Genomic DNA, 18727 nt, shown 5'->3' on the forward strand with positions numbered 1-18727 from the left:
ATGTGGGTACAGTGCGACGGAAAGATTCCACCCAGAGGGGGTGGGAGGACAAGACGCCCCGTGTCCTCAGGACTCCTGAGTCTGCAACTATGGGGAACTTGATCCCGACAGAAGAACTTTCCGGTTCAGATGATCGACAACCAGGACAAAGCTGGCCCAGGTAGTCCCAATTCAGGAAACTTCCTGAACACGGGGAGGGGCCCAGGGAGCCCAAAGGCAGGTGGTCAATTTCTGTCAAACATGAAATGAGGCCAGGCACGGTGGCTCACACCTGTGATCCCAGCACTTTGAGAGGCTGAGGTGGGAGGATCACGTGAGGCCAGGAGTTTGAGACCAGCCTGGGCAACAGAGCGAGACCCCATCTCTAAAAAAAAAAAAAAATGTAAACATTAGCCAGGCCTGGTGGCATGTGCCTATGGTCCCAGCTACTCAGGAGGTTGAGGTGGGAGGATCACTTGGCCCAGGAGGTCTAGCCTGCAGTGAGCTGTGATCAAACCACTGTACTCCAGCCTGGGTGACACAGCAAGAATTTTTCTCAAATAATAATAATAATAACAACAACAACAACAACAGGCCGGGTGCGGTAATCCCAGCACTTTGGGAGGCCGAGGCGGGTGGATCACAAGGTAAGGAGATCAAGACCATCCTGGCTAACACGGTGAAACCCAGTCTCCACTAAAAATACAAAAAATTCTCCGGGTGTGTTGGTGGGCGCCTGTAGTCCCAGCTACTCCAGAGGCTGAGGCAGGAGAATGGCATAAGCCTGGGAGGCAGAGCTTGCAGTGAGTGGAGATTGCGCCACTGCACTCCAGCCTGGGCGACACAGCAAGACTCCGTCTCAAAAAAATAAAAATAAACAATAACAACAAACGTCAACCCTCTCTAGGCCCATAAGACCCCCTGCCCACCTCTCCCTCCAGCTTCCCATCCCTCCCTGTCTGCTACGCAAACACACCAAGCTGATTTTTATTTTTATTATTTTTATTTTTTAGACAGAGCCTCACTCTGTTGCCCAGGCTGGAGTGCAGTGGCTGGATCTTGGCTCACTGCAATCTCCGCCTCCCAGGTTCAAGTGATTCTGCCTCAGCCTCCCAAGTAGCTGCGACTACAGGTGCCCACCACCATGCTCAGCTAATTTTTGTATTTTTAGTAAAGACAGGGTTTCACTATACTGGCCAGGCTGGTCTCGAACACCTGACCTCAAATGATCCACCTGCTTTGGCCTCCCAAAGTGCTGGGATTACAGGCGTGAGCCACCGCACCTGGCCCTCCAAGCTGATTTTTACCTTGAGGACTTCTCATATACTATTCCCCCTGCGAAAAGGCTCTTCTCCCATTGATGGTTTCTCTTTACCCCCTGGCCTCACTTTTTCAGAGCCACTCCAACCTCCTGGCCAAAGTTGCCACCCCCTCCATCACTCCCTCTCCTATCTCTCTGTGCTGTAGTCTTCCTAGCCCTCATCAAGCTCTGAAATTACTACTTAGATGTTCATTTGTTTGTCTGACCCTTTTTGGGCAGGGCCAGATCCAGGCTCTGACCCCCGCCCCAGCATACAGCAGGCATGAGGGTGGTTGACTAAGTGACTGGGGGACCCCTGCTGTGCCTACTTTCATGTGGATGAAGACGCCTCTTTTTTTTTTTTTTTTTTTTGAGACGGAGTCTCACTCTGTTGCCCAGGCTGGAGTGCAGTGGGGCGATCTCTGCTCACTGCAAGCTCTGCCCCCCGGGTTCATGCCATTCTCCTGCCTCAGCCTCCCAAGTAGCTGGGACTACAGGCCCCAGCTATCACGCCTGGCTAATTTTTCTTTTTTTCGTATTTTTAGTAGAGACGGGGTTTCACAGTGTTTGCCAGGATGGTCTCAATCTCCTGACCTCGTGATCTGCCCACCTCAGCCTCCCAAAGTGCTGGGATTACAGGCGTGAGCCACCACATCGGGACTTTTTTTTTTTGAGACAGAGTCTCGCTCCATTGCCCAAGCTGGAGTGGAGAGCCTCGATCTCGGCTCACTGCAAACTCTGCCACTCGAGTTCAGGCAATTCTCGTGCCGCCTCGGCCTCCTGAGTAGCTGGGATTACAGGCACCCGTCACCACGCCCAGCTAATTTTTGTATTTTTAGTAGAGACAGGGTTTCACCATGTTGCCCAGGCTGGTCTTGAACTTCCGACCTCAGGTGATCTGCCCACCTTGGCCTCCCAAAGTGCTGGGATTACAGGCGTGAGCCACCGCGCCCAGCTCGGATGAAGATTCTGATGGGGGTGGATGTGTCACCCCTTGCACTTGCTCCCAAGACCCCCTAGAGTCAGACGTGTCCCCCATGCAGAGTCAAATGCTAGCTCTCTATCTCTCAGTGTCTCCGTCTGTTTCATTCTGACTCTCACCATCTTTTCTTTCCCATCTTGGTCTCTCTCTCAATGTCTCTCTTGCTTACTGTCTCTGTCTCTGTCTCTCGGTCTTGTTGCCTCTGTACTTCTCTCTCTTTCTCCCTGTCTCTGTCTCCCTCTGCCTCTGACTCTCTCACTATCTCTCTTGGCTACCATCTCTCTGTCTCTCTGGGTCCCTGACTCTCTCACCATCTCTGCCTCCTGCCCTGGCCCGGCCAGCTGGGGGACAAGGGGTAACAAGCCGTCAGGGCGCCCGCTGCTTGTTTTCCCGCCCATGCTGGCAGGGAGCCCAGCCCAGCCAGGCCACTGTTCAGGAATCCTCCAGCCTCCCCGCTCCAGCCACCAGGCGCGGCCACCGCCAGCCTCTCCTCCTAGCACATTCTGTCCCAAGCAAAGAGCGCCAGGGGTGGGGTGGGGTGGGGGTGAGGGTGGGAGGGGGACGCATTCCTGCTGAGCTCCAGTTACAGGACAGCTTGTCCTAGTGGCCCCACCAGCACAGCCTCCTGATGTTTCCCCGTCCTGCTCTGGGGTTAGACCTTCCTGAATGAGGCCAAAGCCCCTCTGCCAGTTCATGCCCACCTCAGGGCCTTTGCACCAGCCATGCCTTCCACCTGGCACTCTGTCTCCCTAGATCTCCCCAAGACCTCCTCCGCCTGCACATCTGAGATGTCACATCACCTTCTCAGCAAGTCCCCTCTGTCCCTAGGCCCGGGCACCCCGAATTCCCCTCCTGCTGCCCCAGTGCATTTAACTTCCTGGTCCTCCGCACCTCCCGGGGGTTACATATTCACTTGTTTGTTGATGTGGTGTCTATTACACCAGGTCCCCACTGTGTTCCAGCACCCCGAACACACAGTAGGTGGCTCAGTGAAGGTTTTTACAATTGACATCTTTTCCTCCCAAAGCTCAGCCCACCCAGGCTCATCCATGTGGCTCCCCAGTTCTTGACCTACCCCACCCCCATCTCGCCCTGCCTCCGCCACCCCTGCACCCCAATGCACCAGGATTTTCCAAGCCCCTCTGCCTTGGCCCAGGGAGTTCTCTCCATCAGATGCACCTTTCTGAGCGAGGGGCTGGGTGCATTGAGGGGCAGGGGCGGCTGGAGTTCAGATGCACCTTTTGAGCGAGGGGCTGGTGGGCCTCTCTGTCGCTGGGCTCCAGGCACAGGGCAGTCATGATGTACACACACACGTGCAAACACACACGCACACACATAAGCCTGTCAGCAACACAGAAACACCAGCCAGTGAACTTGGGCACAAGCAGCCGGGCACATGGTGTTCACCGGGTGCTCATACGTGGAGTCCCCCAACTCCTAGGGGGATGCGGTTATGGCCTGGATCCTACAGGTGGGGCCCAGACGTGGGCTTTGAACCCACGCCAGGGTATGCACAAACCTATCCAAACACACGAGTCTTTGCCCTCGCTTCCCCCACCCGGGAGTCACCCCCCCCACCTTGTTTTTGATGTTCAGGAAAGTCCCCAGAAAGCACTGGGCCCGGGCAAGGGGCCAGGAGGAAATGGTGACTCAGCCGGTGGCCATCAGTGCCTGCCACGCTGGGCTGGGTGGCCTGATCTGGACTGCGCGGCCCGATCTGGGAGGATCCACAGAAAACAACAATAAAAGATGAGGGTGTGGGTGCGGGGTAAAAAGGACTCAGCCCAAGAACCATCAGAGAGGGGATGGATCCCCCTGTGCTCCAACACTTCAACTCTGCTGGGCCTGATTGACAAGTGAGGAAACTGAGACACAGGAAATAAGTGACGTGGCCAAGGCCCCCCAGCCAAGATGGTACAGGCAAGGGGATCCCTAAGTCCTTAACACAGGGGTCTGGAGGAATGTCTACCTGCGCTACTTTTTTTTTTTTTTTTTTGAGACAGGGTCTCACTCTGTCCGTCAGGCTGGAATGCAGCGGCATGATCTCAGCTCACTGCAATCTCCGCCTCCTGGGTTCAAGTGATTCTCCTGCCTCAGCCTCCCAAGTAGCTGGGATTACAGGCGCCTGTCCCCACGCCCAGGTAATTTTTGTATTTTTAGTACAGACGGGGTTTCACCATGTTGGCCAGGCTGGTCTCAAACTCCTGACCTGAGGTGATCTGCCCATCTCGGCCTGCCAAAGTGCTGGGATTACGGGCGTGAACCACAGTGCCCGGCTCCCTGCCCCACTTTCTGAGACCCAGATCCACTTCCTGGTTTCCTGTGTGGTCATGTGACCAGGCTTGGCCAATTAGAGCCTTTTGTTTTTTTGTTTGTTTGTTTTTTGTTTTGTTTTTTTTTTTTTTTTTTTGAGACGGAGTCTTGCTCTGTCCCCCAGGCTGGAGTGCAGTGGCGCATCTCGGCTCACTGCAAGCTCCGCCTCCCGGGTTAACGCCATTCTCCTGCCTCAGCCTCCCGAGTAGCTGGGACTACAGGCGCCCGCCAACATGCCCGGCTAAAGTTTTTGTATTTTTAGTAGAGACGGGGTTTCACCGTGTTAGCCAGGATGGTCTCGATCTCCTGACCTCGTGATCCGCCCGCCTCGGCCTCCCAAAGTGCTGGGATTACAGGCTTGAGCCACCGCGCCCGGCCTAGAGCCTTTTGTTATCCCAGACACAGGGATTGGTTCAGGGCTGGGCAGGTGATCCTGGCTGGGCCAGTCATGCTACGAGTTTGGAGACTCCCTGGAAGAAGGCCTGGAAGTAAGGAAAACCATCTTGGACGCATGATGTGGGCAGTGGATCAGAGTCCCAAGGACACTGGTGAAGAGCAGAGCAGGACTCACACAACCCCAGATCCCTGTGGAGTCAGAGTGGAGCCAGAGAGAAGGCTGAAGTCTGGAGGGTCCTGAGGGGCCTTGCAGAAAGAGAGGACATTGGAGTTGGGGCTTTGATGGTTGAAGAGGAACTAGGGAAAGGCATTCCAAGCAGAGGGAACAGCCTGTGCAACCACAGCAGGCAGGTGGGAGCTAGGCGTGTCCTCAGCCACCCCAGTGGCCCCATGGGGCTGGAGCATAGAGAGGCATCTGCAAATTTGTTTATTTGTTTATTGAGATGGAGTTTTGCTCTTGTTGCCCAGGCCGGAGTGCAGTGGCACGATCTTGGCTCACTGCGACCTCCGCCTCCCGGGTTCAAGCGATTCTCTTGTCTCAGTCTCCTGAGTAGCTGGGATTACAGGTGCACGCCACCACGCCCACCTAATTTTTTGTATTTTTAGTAGAGACAGGGTTTCACCATGTTGGCCAAGCTGGTGTTGAACTCCTGACCTCAGATTGTTAGGTAACAGGGGTACCTTAATGGCGCCGGTTCTGGGTTCTTCTCCCCTCCTTGATCGGGCACTGTCTGAACCCGCCAAAGGAGGGCCAATCAGAAAGAAGCATCTCCCGCCTTCCCTTGGGCCCACCCCTAGCCCAATCCACGTAGGCCCAAGGGATATAAAACCCAGCACACCAGCAGCTCTCCCTCTCCTCTTCTCTTCTCTTCTCTTCCTTCTCTGCTCGATACCTCCAATAAAGATCTCTTGACCGCGACTGGTGTAGTCTGATCCTTGCCCGGCCACTTTCACAGATGATCCACCCGCCTTGGCCTCCCAAAGTGCTGGGATTACAGGCGTGAGCCACTGCGCCCGGCTATTTATTTTTTTAGATGGAGTCTCACTCTATTGCCCAGGCTAGAGTGCAGTGGCACGATCTTGGCTCACTGCAACCTCTGCCTCCCAGGTTCAAGCGATTCTCCTGCCTCAGCCTCCCGAGTAGCTGGGATTACAGGTGCCTGCCACCACGCCCGGCTAATTTTTGTATTTTAATAGAGACGGGGTTTCACCATGTTGGCCAGGCTGGTCTTGAACTCCTGACCTCAAGTGAGCTGCCTGCCTCAGCCTCGCAAAGTGCTGGGATTACAGACGTGAGCCACCGTGCCCGGTTTAAATGTGTTTATTTGTCTCTGTGCTCAATTTTCCCACCTACAAGCCCCCTAAGGGCAGGACCGGGTTTGCTTTGTTGGTGGCCAGCAGTTGTCCGTGAATATTTGTGATACAGGTGAACCAGGCCACGTGAAGCCTTGAACCAGGGCTGAGAGCCAGCGCTTTCTTTTGGGGACACAAAACAGGCAGGATGGGCAAGGGGTGGTGAATAGGAAGGATTGGGTACATGAGGCAGAAGAGCCTGGGGCTTTATGGGGGTGGCCCCTGAAGCCTGTGACCCAGGAAGGACCAGGCCCAGGCCACAGTCCAGGCAGGAGAGGGCGTGTCCCCATCTGTGAACCCCTGCCCCCAGACCCCAGCCATGGTGCTTAGGTGGGAGGCAGGGTGGAGCTTCGGGTCTGGGCTCTGGGACCACCTCTTCCTCCCTATGTGACCGTGGACAAACGACAGCGCCCCTCTGAGCCTCAGTTTCCTCATCTGGAGATTGACTTCACTGTACGTCAGTGTCAGGACTGGGCACAGAGTGGGTGCAACGTCTGTGGGGCAGCATGGGGGTGCTGAGGCAGCGGGTGAGGGGTAGGCTCATCTGGAACATGCTGTTAGCAGTTCCCAGCCTCTTTGAAAACAGGAAACCGACTCTCGTGGGAGCCCCCAGCTGCGCTTCCTGAGTCTCCACGTGATGTGCGTGTGCTGGGGCAGTGTAGGCAGGCATGTGTGTGTTTGCGTGTTTGCAGGCGGCCTGGAGTATAGGTGGACCCGCCTGCGTGTGCATATGTGTGTGTGTGTGTGTCGGGCTGCCCGTGGCATTGCCCAGAGGCGTGTGCACACACAACTGTTACCTGTGCTCGAATGTGGATCTATGGATCTCAGCCAATGTGGGAAGCAGACGGTGGGTTGGTTGGGGCACTTTTGAGTCTGGGTCTAAGTGTTAAGCCTGTGTGTCCGTCAGCAGCGGCGACTGGTGTGTGCTGGTACTGACTTGGGCCGGCAGAGCCTGTATGGCGGCCCTAAGGCCTCTGAAACCCCAGATCAGCCCTGATTCAGCTGCTGATGTTGGCTTTGTTTATTTATTTATTTTGAGACAGGGTCTTGCTGTGTTGTCCAGGCTGGAGTGCAGTGGTGCCCTGATAGCTCACTGTGGTCTCGACCTCCTAGGCTCAAGCTATCCTTCCACCTCATCCTCCTGAGTAGCTGGGACTACAGACACACACACCACCACACCCAGCTAATTTTTGTATTTTTTGTAGACACAGAATCTTACTATGTTGCCCAGGCTGGTCTCCAACTCCTGAACTCAAGTGATCCTCCTGTCTCAGGCTCCAAAAGCACTGAGATTACAGACATGAGCAGTGGCCACTTTTTTTTTTTTTTTTTTTTTGAGACAGTCTCACTCTGTTGCCCAGACTGGAGTGCAGTGGTGCAATCATATCTCACTGCAGCCTCGACCTCCCAGGCTCAAGTGGTCCTCCTCCTTCAGCCTCCCAACCATCTGGGACCACAGACACAAGCCACCTCGCCCAGCTAACTTTTTTTTTTTTTTTTTTTGGGATGGAGTCTCACTCTGTCACCCAGGCTGGAGTGCAGTGGCAAGATCTTGGCTCCCTGCAACCTCTGCCTCCCAGATTCAAGTGATTCTCCTGCCTCAGCCTCTAGAGTAGCTGGGATTACAGGCATGCACCACCACATCTGGCCAATGTTTTATATTTTTGGTAGAGATGGGGTTTCACCATGTTGGCCAGGCTGGTCTCAAACTCTTGAACTCAAGTGATCATTCTGCCTCAGTTTCCCAAAGTGCTGGGATTACAGGCGTGAGCCACCATGCCTGTAATTTTATTTTTTTAATTATTTTTATTTTTGTAGAGAAACATAGGTTTCCCTATGTTTCCAGGGCTGATCTCAAAATGTGATCCTCCTGCCTCAGTTTCCCAAAGTGCTGGGATTACAAGAGTGAGCCACCACGCCTGGTCTACAACAGGTTCATTGTCACCTCAGGGCCTTTTTTTTTTTTTGAGACAGAGTTTTGCTTTCGTTGCCCAGGCTGGAGTGCAATGGCACAATCTTGGCTCACCACAACCTCTGCCTCCAGGGTTCAAGCGATTCTCCTGCCTCAGCCGGGATCCCAAATAGTTGGGATTACAGGCATGCGCCACCACGCCCAGCTAATTTTGTATTTTTAGTAGAGATGGTTGTTCTCCATGTTGGTCAGGCTGGTCTCAAACTCCCGACCTCAGGTGATCTGCCCGCCTCGGCCTCCCAAAGTGCTGGGATTACAGGCGTGAGCCACCACGCCCGGCACCTCAGGGCCTTTCTACGTGTTGTTCTTTCTGCCCAGATAGCTCTTCCTCTTGCTCATTACAAAGCCTGCACTTTCTCTTCCTGAAGATGTCAGTTTAATCATCCCCTCCTTAGAGACCTTTCCACCTCTTCTTGTTTTTGTTTTTTAATTTTTTGACAGAGTCTTGCAGGCTGGAGTGCAGTGGCGTGATCTTGGCTCACTGCAGCGTCTGCCTCCCGGGTTCAAGCAATTCTCCAGCCTCAGCCCCCCAAGTACCTGGGACTACAGGCATGCGTCACCACAGCCAGCTAATTTTTTTTTTTTATCGAGACAGAGTCTTGCTCTGTTGCCCAGGCTGGAGTGCAGTGGCGCGATCTCGGCTCACTGCAAGCTCCGCCTCCCAGGTTCATGCCATTCTCCTGCCTCAGCCTCCCGAGTAGCTGGGACTACAGGCGCCCGCCACCACACTCGGCTAATTTTTTGTATTTTTTTGTAGAGATGGGGTTTCACCGTGTTAGCCAGGATAGTCTCGATCTCCTGACCTCATGATCCGCCCGCCTCGGTCTCCCAAAGTGCTGGGATTACAGGCGTGAGCCACCGCGCCCAGCCTAATTTTTGTATTTTTAATAGAGACGGGATTTCAACGTGTTGGCGAGGCTGGTCTCAAACTCCTGACCTCCAGTGATCCACCCACCTCGGCCTCCCAAAGTACTAGGATTACAGGTGTGAACCACTGTGCTCGGCCCCTTTCACCTCTTTCACAAAAGCTGCCCTATTCTCTCTCTCAGTTCCTTTCAATTCCTTGCTTTGCCTTTCTCACAGTTTGTAATTACAATGTATTGACAGGTTCACGGCCTGTCTTCCACCTCCCCTCTGTACTGGGAGCTCCAAGAGGGCGGGTCATAGCATGCAGTAGGTGCTCAATAAATTTACTGGCTGGGTGTGGTGGCTCACGCCTGTATAAAGCGCTTTGGGAGGCTGAGATGGGAGGATCGCTTGAGGCCAGGACTTTGAGACCAGCCTGAGCAACGAAGCCCCATCTCTACTAAAAATAAAAATAAAATAATTTAGCCAGGCATGGTGGCACACACCTGTAGCCTAGCTACTGGGGAGACTGAGATGGGAGGATTGCTTGAGCCCAGGAGGTTGAGGCCGCAGTGAGCCGTGATTACACCGCTGCACTCCAGCAGAACGGGACCCTATCTCTAAAATAGATAAATAATATAAAAATAAATGCAGTATGCTAAATGAGAGTGCGGAGCCTGCACAAGATGCAGAGAGTGGCGAGGTGGAAGACAAGGGCCCTCCCTCAGTAGCTGCTCAATTAGTGTATGATGGATTAATGAAGCTCAGAGTGAGACCTTGACCCACTGGTCCTGGCCTCCTAAAGAGGAGTCTTCTGGCCTCATCCCTAGCCTCCTGGCCCCAGATCACACTGTGTGAGCAGCCCCTGGAGCCTGCTTGGCAGGGGAGGAACAGAAGTCCCTGCTCAGTTATTTGCACACTGGCTTCTCCCACGAAGTCCTAACATCACAACTTCAAGTGCCCTTTCCTTTCAGACCCCAGGCCTGGAAAGGTCTTTATTTTGGCCACCTCAGCCCATTATACAGAAGGGATATCCAAGGTCAGAAGCAATCCTGTCCCTGTGTCCAGGTTGAGTATGTCCCTCCTCTGCTCACACACCCTCCATGGCTCCCTATTACCCTCAGGAGAAAGTCCAGCTCCTCAGCTCAGCAGTCACAGTCCAGCCTGAGTGTGGCAAGATCTTTTTTCCTTTGTCTAATTCTCAGTCACTCTTTGGGTCTCATCTTGGTTATGTTTCCCAGTTTTGACCATTGACACAGTCCCAGGACAAACTAACTGCTGTCAGAAACCGAATGTTCGTTGCATTAATCATGTCAGAACATCAGGCTGAATGTGACTTTTATTGTTGTTGTTGAGAGACTGTGTCTAGCTCTTTCACCCAGGCTAGAGTACAGTGGTGCAGTCATGGTTCACTGCAGCCTCAACTTCTGGGCTCAAGCGATCCTCCCACCTTAGCCTCCCGAGTAGCTGGGACTATGCACACTACCACACTCAGCTCATTTATTTATTTTTTATAGAGATGAGGTCTCAGTCTGTCACCCAAGTTGGAGTGCAGTGGTACAGTCATGGCTCACGCAGCCTCGACCTCTGGGCTCATGCGATCCTCCTATCTCAGCCTCCTGAGTAGCTGGGACTACAGGCACAGAGCACCACACCTGACTAAGTTTTTTTTTTTTTTTTTTTTTAATTTTTTGTAGAGACAGGTCTCACTGTGTTGACCAGCCTGGTCTCGAACTCCTGGACTCAAATGATTCCTCCCCACTCTACCTCCCAACGTGCTGGATTACAGGCATGAGCTGCCATGCCCATTAGGATATGACTTTTTTTTGTTTGTTTTGTTTTTTGAGACGGAATTTTGCTCTTGTTGCCCAGGCTGGAGTGCAATGGTGCAATCTCAGCTCACTGCAACCTCCGCCTACCGGGTTCAAGAGATTCTCCTGTCTCAGCCTCCCGAGTAGCTAGGATTACAGGCATGTGCCACCACGCCCGTCTAATTTTGTATTTATTTTGAATAGAGACGGTGTTTCTCCATGTTGATCAGGCTGGTCTCAAACTCCCGACCTCAGGTGATCCACCCGCCTTGGCCTCCCAAAGTGCTGGGATTACAGGCATGAGCCACCGTGCCTGGTCTAGGATATGACTTTTACAAAGTAAAAAGACTTACAGTTTGCATTGCATGTGAACACTGTGGACCATTGACTATTAACAGAGTATTAAATTCAATATAAAGAGCAGTGACTGCCCAAGAGCTTAGATCAGTAATTGGCAAGCATTTTCTATAAAGGGCCAGATAGGAAATATTTGAAGCTTTGAAAGCTACACAGTCTCTTTTGCGATTACTCTACTCTGCGGCTGTTTGAAAGCATTCATATACACAAATAAGTGAGCATGGCTGTATCCCAGGAAAACTTTGTTCATGGACACTGAAGTGTGAATTTCATGTAATTTTCACATGTCATCAAATAGTCTTCCTCTGGTAGTTTTTCAGTCATTTTAAAATGCAGGCCAGGCATGGTGGTTCTTGCCTGTAATCCCAGTGCTTGGGGGAAGCTGAAGTGAGAGGACCATTTGAGGCCAGGAGTTCAAGACCAGCCTGGGCAACACAGGGAGGACCCCCCCCCCATCCTTACAAAAAGTTTTATTTGTTGTTTTTTGTTTTTTGTTTTTTTTGAGATGGAGTCTCGCTCTGTCGCCCAGGCTGGAGTGCAGTGGTGCAATCTCAGCTCACTGCAAGCTCCACCTCCCAGGTTCACGCCATTCTCCTGCCTTAGACTCTCCGAGTAGCTGGGACTACAGGCGCCCGCCACCACGCCCGGCTAATTTTTTTTTTTTTTTTTTGTATTTTTAGTAGAGACGCGATTTCACCGTGGTCTTGATCTCCTGACCTTGTGATCCGCCCGCCTCGGCCTCCCAAAGTGCTGGGATTACAAGCGTGAGCCACCGCACCCAGCCACAAAAAGTTTTGAAAATTAGCTGGGATGCCTGTAGTCTCAGCTATTCAGTAGGCTGAGGTGGGAGGATCACTTAAGTCTGGGAGTTCGAAGCTGCAGTGAGCTGTGATCCTGCCACTGCACTCTAGCTTGGGTGACTGAGAGAGATCTTGTCTCTAAAAAAAAGGAGGGAGCCAGGGCCGGGCATGGAGACCAGCCTGGCCAACGTGGTGAAACCCTGTCTCCACTGAAAATACAAAAAAGAAAAAAAAAAAAAAACCCAAACTAGCCAGGCGTGGTGGCAGGCGCCTGTAATCCCAGCTACTCGGGAGGCTGAGGCAGGAGAATCACTTGAACCCAAGAGGTGGAGGTTGCAGTGAGCCGAGATGAAGGCATTGCACTCCAGCCTGGGAGACAAGAGTGAAACCCATCTCAAAAAAAAAAAAGAGCCAGGAGTGGTGGCTCACACCTATAATCCCAGCAGCACTTTGGGAGGCTGGGGCAGGCGGATCACTTGAGGCCAGGAGTTCTAGACCAGCCTGGCCAACATGGTGAAACCCTGTCTCTACTAAAAATACAGTACTTATCTGGGTGTGGTCCTAGCTACTCAGGAGGCTGAGGTGGGAGATTCGCTTGAACCTGGGAGGCAGAGGTTGCAGTGAGCCGAGATTACGCTGCTGCACTCCAGCCTGGGCGACAGAGTGAGACTCTGTCTCAAAAAAAAAAAAAAAAAAAAAAAAGAGAAAAAAAGGGAATACTGTTTTGGGGTCATGGTTAAAGCTGAAGTTTGCCAACCCCTGATGGGTCATAAGTGTCACGATTTGTGTTTACAGAGTATCAGAACTTTGTTTAAAATTACCAGCTGATAAAATATGGGGACAGGTTTATGGCTAACAGGGTTTCATCATTGACAGATAGCAAGTATCAGGATTAGTCTTTTTTTACAAACTTTCAGAACACAGCAAGCGCTGACGGCTAATCAGGTGTCAGGACCTGGGTTTAAGTCCAACCCTGCCTGGAGGCTCCCGGCACCGCGTTAACCACCAACTACTGTCCACTCTCAGGACACTGTTTACTAAGTATCGAGTGACAGGCTGATGGCAAAGTATCGGGTCACGAATAAGTCACACTGTGAGTTGGGCACTGTGACAGCGTCTCTAGATGCCAGCTGTTTACAGTGACAGGAGACTGACTGTTTACAGGGGATGAGTCAGCCCCACTTCCAGATACCCAAGTCCAGATGGCGGGTAGGATTGGCACCTCTCCAGGTGTTTACAGGGTACTGAAGTCCTGGCAAGCTGGGCTTCTCTCCTGCGGCCACCTCTAGCCAGGGTGGGGAATGAGGCAACCCTGAAGGCTGTGGGACCCATGATCCTGGTTAGATTCTCCTTCTGCTCATCCCTGGCTGTGCTGCCTCAGGCATATTACTTAACCTTTCTGGGCCTCTGCCTCCTCATCTGTAAAATGGGCATGATGATGAAGCTAGGTTGCCAGATAAAATATAGGCTACTCAGCTAAATGTGAAGTTCAGATCAATATTGAATTTGGTTTTAGTGTAAATATATCCCATGCAACATTTGGGATATACTTATACTAAAAAAAAAAATTATTCATTGTTGCTGTGGTTTGAATGGTCCCCCAAAGTTCATATGTTTGAAACTTAATCCTCAAAGCAATAGTGTTGAGAGGTGGGACCTTTAAGAGGTGATTCAATCACTGGAGTGGGTTCGTCATTGTGAGAATGGATTTGTTATAAAAGTGAGATTGGCTTCTTTTCCGAAAAAACACCAAATGGCGGATGACGCCGGTGCAGCGGGGGGGCCCGGAGGCCCTGGTGGCCCTGGGTTGGGGAACCGTGGTGGCTTCCGCGGAGGTTTCGGCAGTGGCATCCGGGGCCGGGGTCGCGGCCGTGGACGGGGCCGGGGCCGAGGCCGCGGAGCTCGCGGAGGCAAGGCTGAGGATAAGGAGTGGATGCCCGTCACCAAGTTGGGCCGCTTGGTCAAGGACATGAAGATCAAGTCCCTGGAGGAGATCTATCTCTTCTCCCTGCCCATTAAGGAATCAGAGATCATTGACTTTTTCCTGGGGGCCTCTCTCAAGGATGAGGTTTTGAAGATTATGCCAGTGCAGAAGCAGACCCGTGCTGGCCAGCGCACCAGGTTCAAGGCGTTTGTTGCTATCGGGGACTACAATGGCCACGTCGGTCTGGGTGTTAAGTGCTCCAAGGAGGTGGCCACCGCCATCCGTGGGGCCATCATCCTGGCCAAGCTCTCCATTGTCCCCGTGCGCAGAGGCTACTGGGGGAACAAGATCAGCAAGCCCCACACTGTCCCTTGCAAGGTGACAGGCCGCTGCGGCTCTGTGCTGGTGCGCCTCATCCCTGCACCCAGGGGCACTGGTATCGTCTCCGCACCTGTGCCTAAGAAGCTGCTCATGATGGCTGGTATCGATGACTGCTACACCTCAGCGCGAGGCTGCACTGCCACCCTGGGCAACTTCGCCAAGGCCACCTTTGATGCCATTTCTAAGACCTACAGCTACCTGACCCCCGACCTCTGGAAGGAGACTGTATTTACCAAGTCTCCCTATCAGGAATTCACTGACCACCTCGTCAAGACCCACACCAGAGTCTCCGTGCAGCGGACCCAGGCTCCAGCTGTGGCTACAACATAGGGTTTTTATACAAGAAAAATAAAGTGAATTAAGCGTGAACAAAAAAAAAGTGAGATTGGAGGCAGGGCATGGTGGCTCACACTTGTAATCCCAGCACTTTGAGAGGCTGAGGCGGGCAGATCACTTGAGGTCAGGAGTTTGAGACCAGCTTGGCCAACATGGTGAAACCCCATGTCTACTAAAAATACAAAAATGAGCTGGGCGTGGTGGTGGATGCCTGTAATCCCAGCTACTCGGGAAACTGAGGCAGGAGAATTGCTTGAACCTAGGAGGCAGAGGTTGTAGTGAACCAAGATCGTGCCATTGCACTCCAGCTTGGGGGACAGAGTGAGACTCTGTCTCAAAAAAAAAAAAAAAAAAAAAGTGAGATTGGAGGCTGGGCACAGTGGCTCATGTCTGTAATCCCAGCACTTTGGGAGGCCAAGGCAAGCAGATCACCTGAGGTCAGGAGTTCAAGACCAGCCTGGCCAACATAGTGAAACCCCGCCTCTACTAAAAAAAAACAAAAATTACCCAGGCATGGTGGCACATGCCTTTAATCCTAGTTACTCAAGAGGCTGAGGCAGGAGAATTGTCTGAGCCAGGGAGGCGGAGGTTGCAATGAGCCAAGATCGTGCCACTGCACTCCAGCCTGGGTGACAGGACGAGACTCCGTCTCAAAAAAAAAGAAAAGTGAGATTGGGCTGGACACAGTGGCTCACACCAGTAACCCCAGTGCAAGGCAGGAGGATCGCTTGAGCCCAGGGGTTTGAGAACAGCCTGGGCAACACAGTGAGACTCCGTCTCTACAAAAAATTTAAAAATTAGCTCAGTGTGGTGGTATGCACCTGTAGTCCCAGCTACTTAGGAGGCTGAGGTGGGAGGATCGCTTGAGCCTAGGAGTTCAAGGCTGCAGTGAGTTATGATTGCACCACTGTACCCCAGCCTGAGAGACAGAGCAAGACCCTGTCTCTGTTTTAGAGACAAATGCATGTCTCTAAAATATATATAACATATGAAAATATATATCATACATATAGATACATGCATATATATTATATATTTATAGTATATATGTATAGTGAGACCCCATCTCTACAAAAAGGAACAAAATTAGCTGGGTGTGGTTGTGTGGGCCTATGGTCCCAGCTACTCAAGAGGCTGAGGCAGGAGGATTGTTTGAGCCCGGGAGGATGTCAAGGCGGCAGTGAGCCGAGATTGCACCACTGTACTCCAGCCTGGGCAACGGAGTAATAACCTGTCTTTAAATTTTTTTTTTTTTTTTTTTTTGAGGCAGAGTCTCGCTGTCGCCCAGGCTGGAGTGCAGTGGCGCGATCTCGGCTCACTGCAGGCTCCGCCCCCCGAGGTTCACACCATTCTCCTGCCTCAGCCTCCAGAGTAGCTGGGACTACAGGCGCCCGCCACCTTGCCCGGCTAATTTTTTGTATTTTTAGTAGAGACGGGGTTTTACTGTGTTAGCCAGGATGGTCTCGATCTCCTGACCTCATGATCGGCCCGCCTCGGCCTCCCAAAGTGCTGGGATTACAGGCGTGAGCCACCGCGCCCGGCCTAAATTTTTTTAATATAAAAATAAATAAAAATTTAAAGGAAAAGCTAGGCCGGGATCGTGGCACGTGCCTGTAATCCCAGCTACTTGGGAGGCTGAGGCAGGAGAGTGGCTTGAACCCAGGAGGCGGAGGTTGCAGTGAGCCAAGATCATACCACTGCACTCCTGGGCGACAGAGCAAGACTCTTTCTAGAGAAAAAGGCAAGGCAAGGCAGGGCAGGGCAGGGCAGGGCAGGGCAGGGCAGGGCAAGGCAGGGCTGTTTGGGGCTTCCCTTGCTCTCTGGCGTGTTTCTCTTACCAGATGATGCCTGCACCACGTCATAACACAGCAAGGAGACCCTCGCCGGATATGGCCCAATCTTGGACTTCCTAGCCTCCAGAACCACAAGCCAAATAAACTTCAATTGTTTATAGATTACCCAGCCTGTGGTATTCTGTTATCGCAAAGCAGAAAGCTGACTAAGACAGTTGTTTCTCTGAAATTCAAAGTTAACGAGGTGCCTGGATGTATATTTGCTAAACCTGATCCCCGTATGATGAAGCCTGCTATATCACAAAAAAAATCTTAGAAATTTAAAACTTAGTCAGGTATGGTGGTGCACCCCTATAGTCCCAAACTCGGGAGGCTGAGGCAGGAGAATCCCTTGAGCACAGAAGGTCAAGGCTGCAGTGAGCCATGATCGCACCACTGCATTCCAGCCTGAGTGACAGAACAAGACCTTGTCTCTATCTTTTTTTTTTTTTTTTTTTAGACAGAGTCTTGTTCTGTCGGCCAGGCTGGAGTGCAGTGGTGCGATCTCAGCTCATTGCAACCTCTGCTTCCTGGGTTCAAATGATTCTCCTGCCTCAGCCTCCTGAGTGGATGGGCTTATAGGCGTGTGCCACCATACCTGGCTAATTTTTGTATTTTTAGTACAGATGGGGTTTCACCATGTTGGGCAGGCTGGTCTTGAACTTCTGACCTCAAGTGATCCACCTGCCTCAGCCTCCCAAAGTGCTGGAATTACAGGTGTGAGCCACCACATTTGGCCAAGACCTTTTCTCTAAAATATATATGTGTGTGTGTGTGTGTGTGTGTGTGTGTGTGTGTGTGTGTAACCTAGACAAGACCTACCAAAGGGAGACACTCATTGCCAGGACCCTGTCCCCATTTATTCAAATGAATGAATTGTGGGGTCAATCCAAGAGGGCTTCCTGGTGGAGGTGATTCCTTACTGAGTCCTAAAGGCAGAGGTTTTGTAGCTACAAGCAGGAGACAGAGCATCCCAGGCAGAGGGCACAGCATGTGCTAAGGCCCTGGGTGGGAGGCATTGTGACGATTTCAGGAGCTGTCTTCATGCCACCTCTAGCTCTCTTCACAATTTGCCAGCTCACAGTTGACGAGGCTGAAGATAAGTCTGGGATGGCCTGGGTCACCTGGCAAGTCAGGCGGATGTGGCATCATCACTGCCCACTCTGGGGGAAAGAACGCAAGGTCCCACCGTATTCTCAGCCCAGGCAGAGGCAGGATGATCAGTGAGGCTGCAGAACCAGGCACCACCTCTGCCCTGGAATTTCCTGAGCTGCTGGCCAGGTATATTCTCCCCTATCACATTGCAGTGCAAGAGGAACAAGACTTGGCCTTGGGCTGCTGGGCGGAGTGGGGAAGCAGAAAGCAGAGCTTCGGGTCACCTGGCTGAGCCCATTCAAGACCAAGAACCAGGGCTGGGATGACAGTCATAGCAACAAAAGCCCCACCAGGCCGGTTCTGTAAACATCCCCATTTTACAGACAGGGAAATAGAGGTCCAGACGGACAAAACTGCTTGCTGAGGACTCCTGGTGACCTATGAACACCACCTTTTCCCTTTTATCCTTTCTTCTTCTTTCTCCTTCTTCTTCCTCTTCTCCTTCTTCTTCTCCTTCTCCTTCTCCTCCTCCTCCTCCTCCTCTTCCTCCTCCTCCTCCTTCTTCTTATTTATTTATTTTTTTTTTTTTTTTGAGACGGAGTCTTGCTCTGTCACCCAGGCTGGAGTGCAGTGGTGCAGTGGCCCGATCTCGGCTCACTGCAAGCTCTGCCTCCCGGGTTCACGCCATTCTCCTCCCTCAGCCACTCCGAGTAGCTGGGACTACAGGCGCCCGCCACCACGCCCGGCTAATTTTTTTGTATTTTTAGTAGAGACAGGGTTTCACTGTGGTCTCGATCTCCTGACCTCGTGATCCGCCCGCCTCGGCCTCCCAAAGTGCTGGGATTACAAGCGTGAGCCACCGCGCCTGGCCTTCTTCTTCTTCTTCTTTCTTCTTCTTTCTTCTTTCTTCTTCATTTGAGACAGAGTCTCTCTCTATGGCCCAGGCTGGAGTGCAGTGGTGCGATCTTGGCTTGCTGCAACCTCCACCTCCTGGATTCCAGTGATTCTCCTGCCTCAGCCTCCTGAGTAGCTGGGATTACAGGTGCGCAC

At 52.2% G+C, this 18727-nt stretch overlaps 1 protein-coding gene across 1 annotated transcript; it reads left to right on the forward strand.

Annotated features, from left to right (window-relative positions):
* Nucleotides 1-13855: 13855 nt before the first annotated feature.
* On the forward strand, nt 13856-14777 carry LOC116478687 (small ribosomal subunit protein uS5-like). Its single transcript, XM_032762079.2, has one exon. The coding sequence runs from the start codon at nt 13863-13865 to the stop codon at nt 14742-14744; it is 882 nt and encodes a 293-aa protein (XP_032617970.1). The 5' UTR covers nt 13856-13862; the 3' UTR covers nt 14745-14777.
* The last annotated feature ends 3950 nt before the right edge of the window (nt 14778-18727 follow it).

The sequence above is a fragment of the Hylobates moloch genome, unplaced genomic scaffold (genome assembly GCF_009828535.3).
Source record: "Hylobates moloch isolate HMO894 unplaced genomic scaffold, HMol_V3 SCAFFOLD_12, whole genome shotgun sequence".
Taxonomy (NCBI): domain Eukaryota; kingdom Metazoa; phylum Chordata; class Mammalia; order Primates; family Hylobatidae; genus Hylobates; species Hylobates moloch.

Bases quoted from the DNA above. Each gene is read 5' to 3' on its own strand.
- LOC116478687 (XM_032762079.2), top strand. From the start codon at position 13,863: ATGGCGGATGACGCCGGTGCAGCGGGGGGGCCCGGAGGCCCTGGTGGC.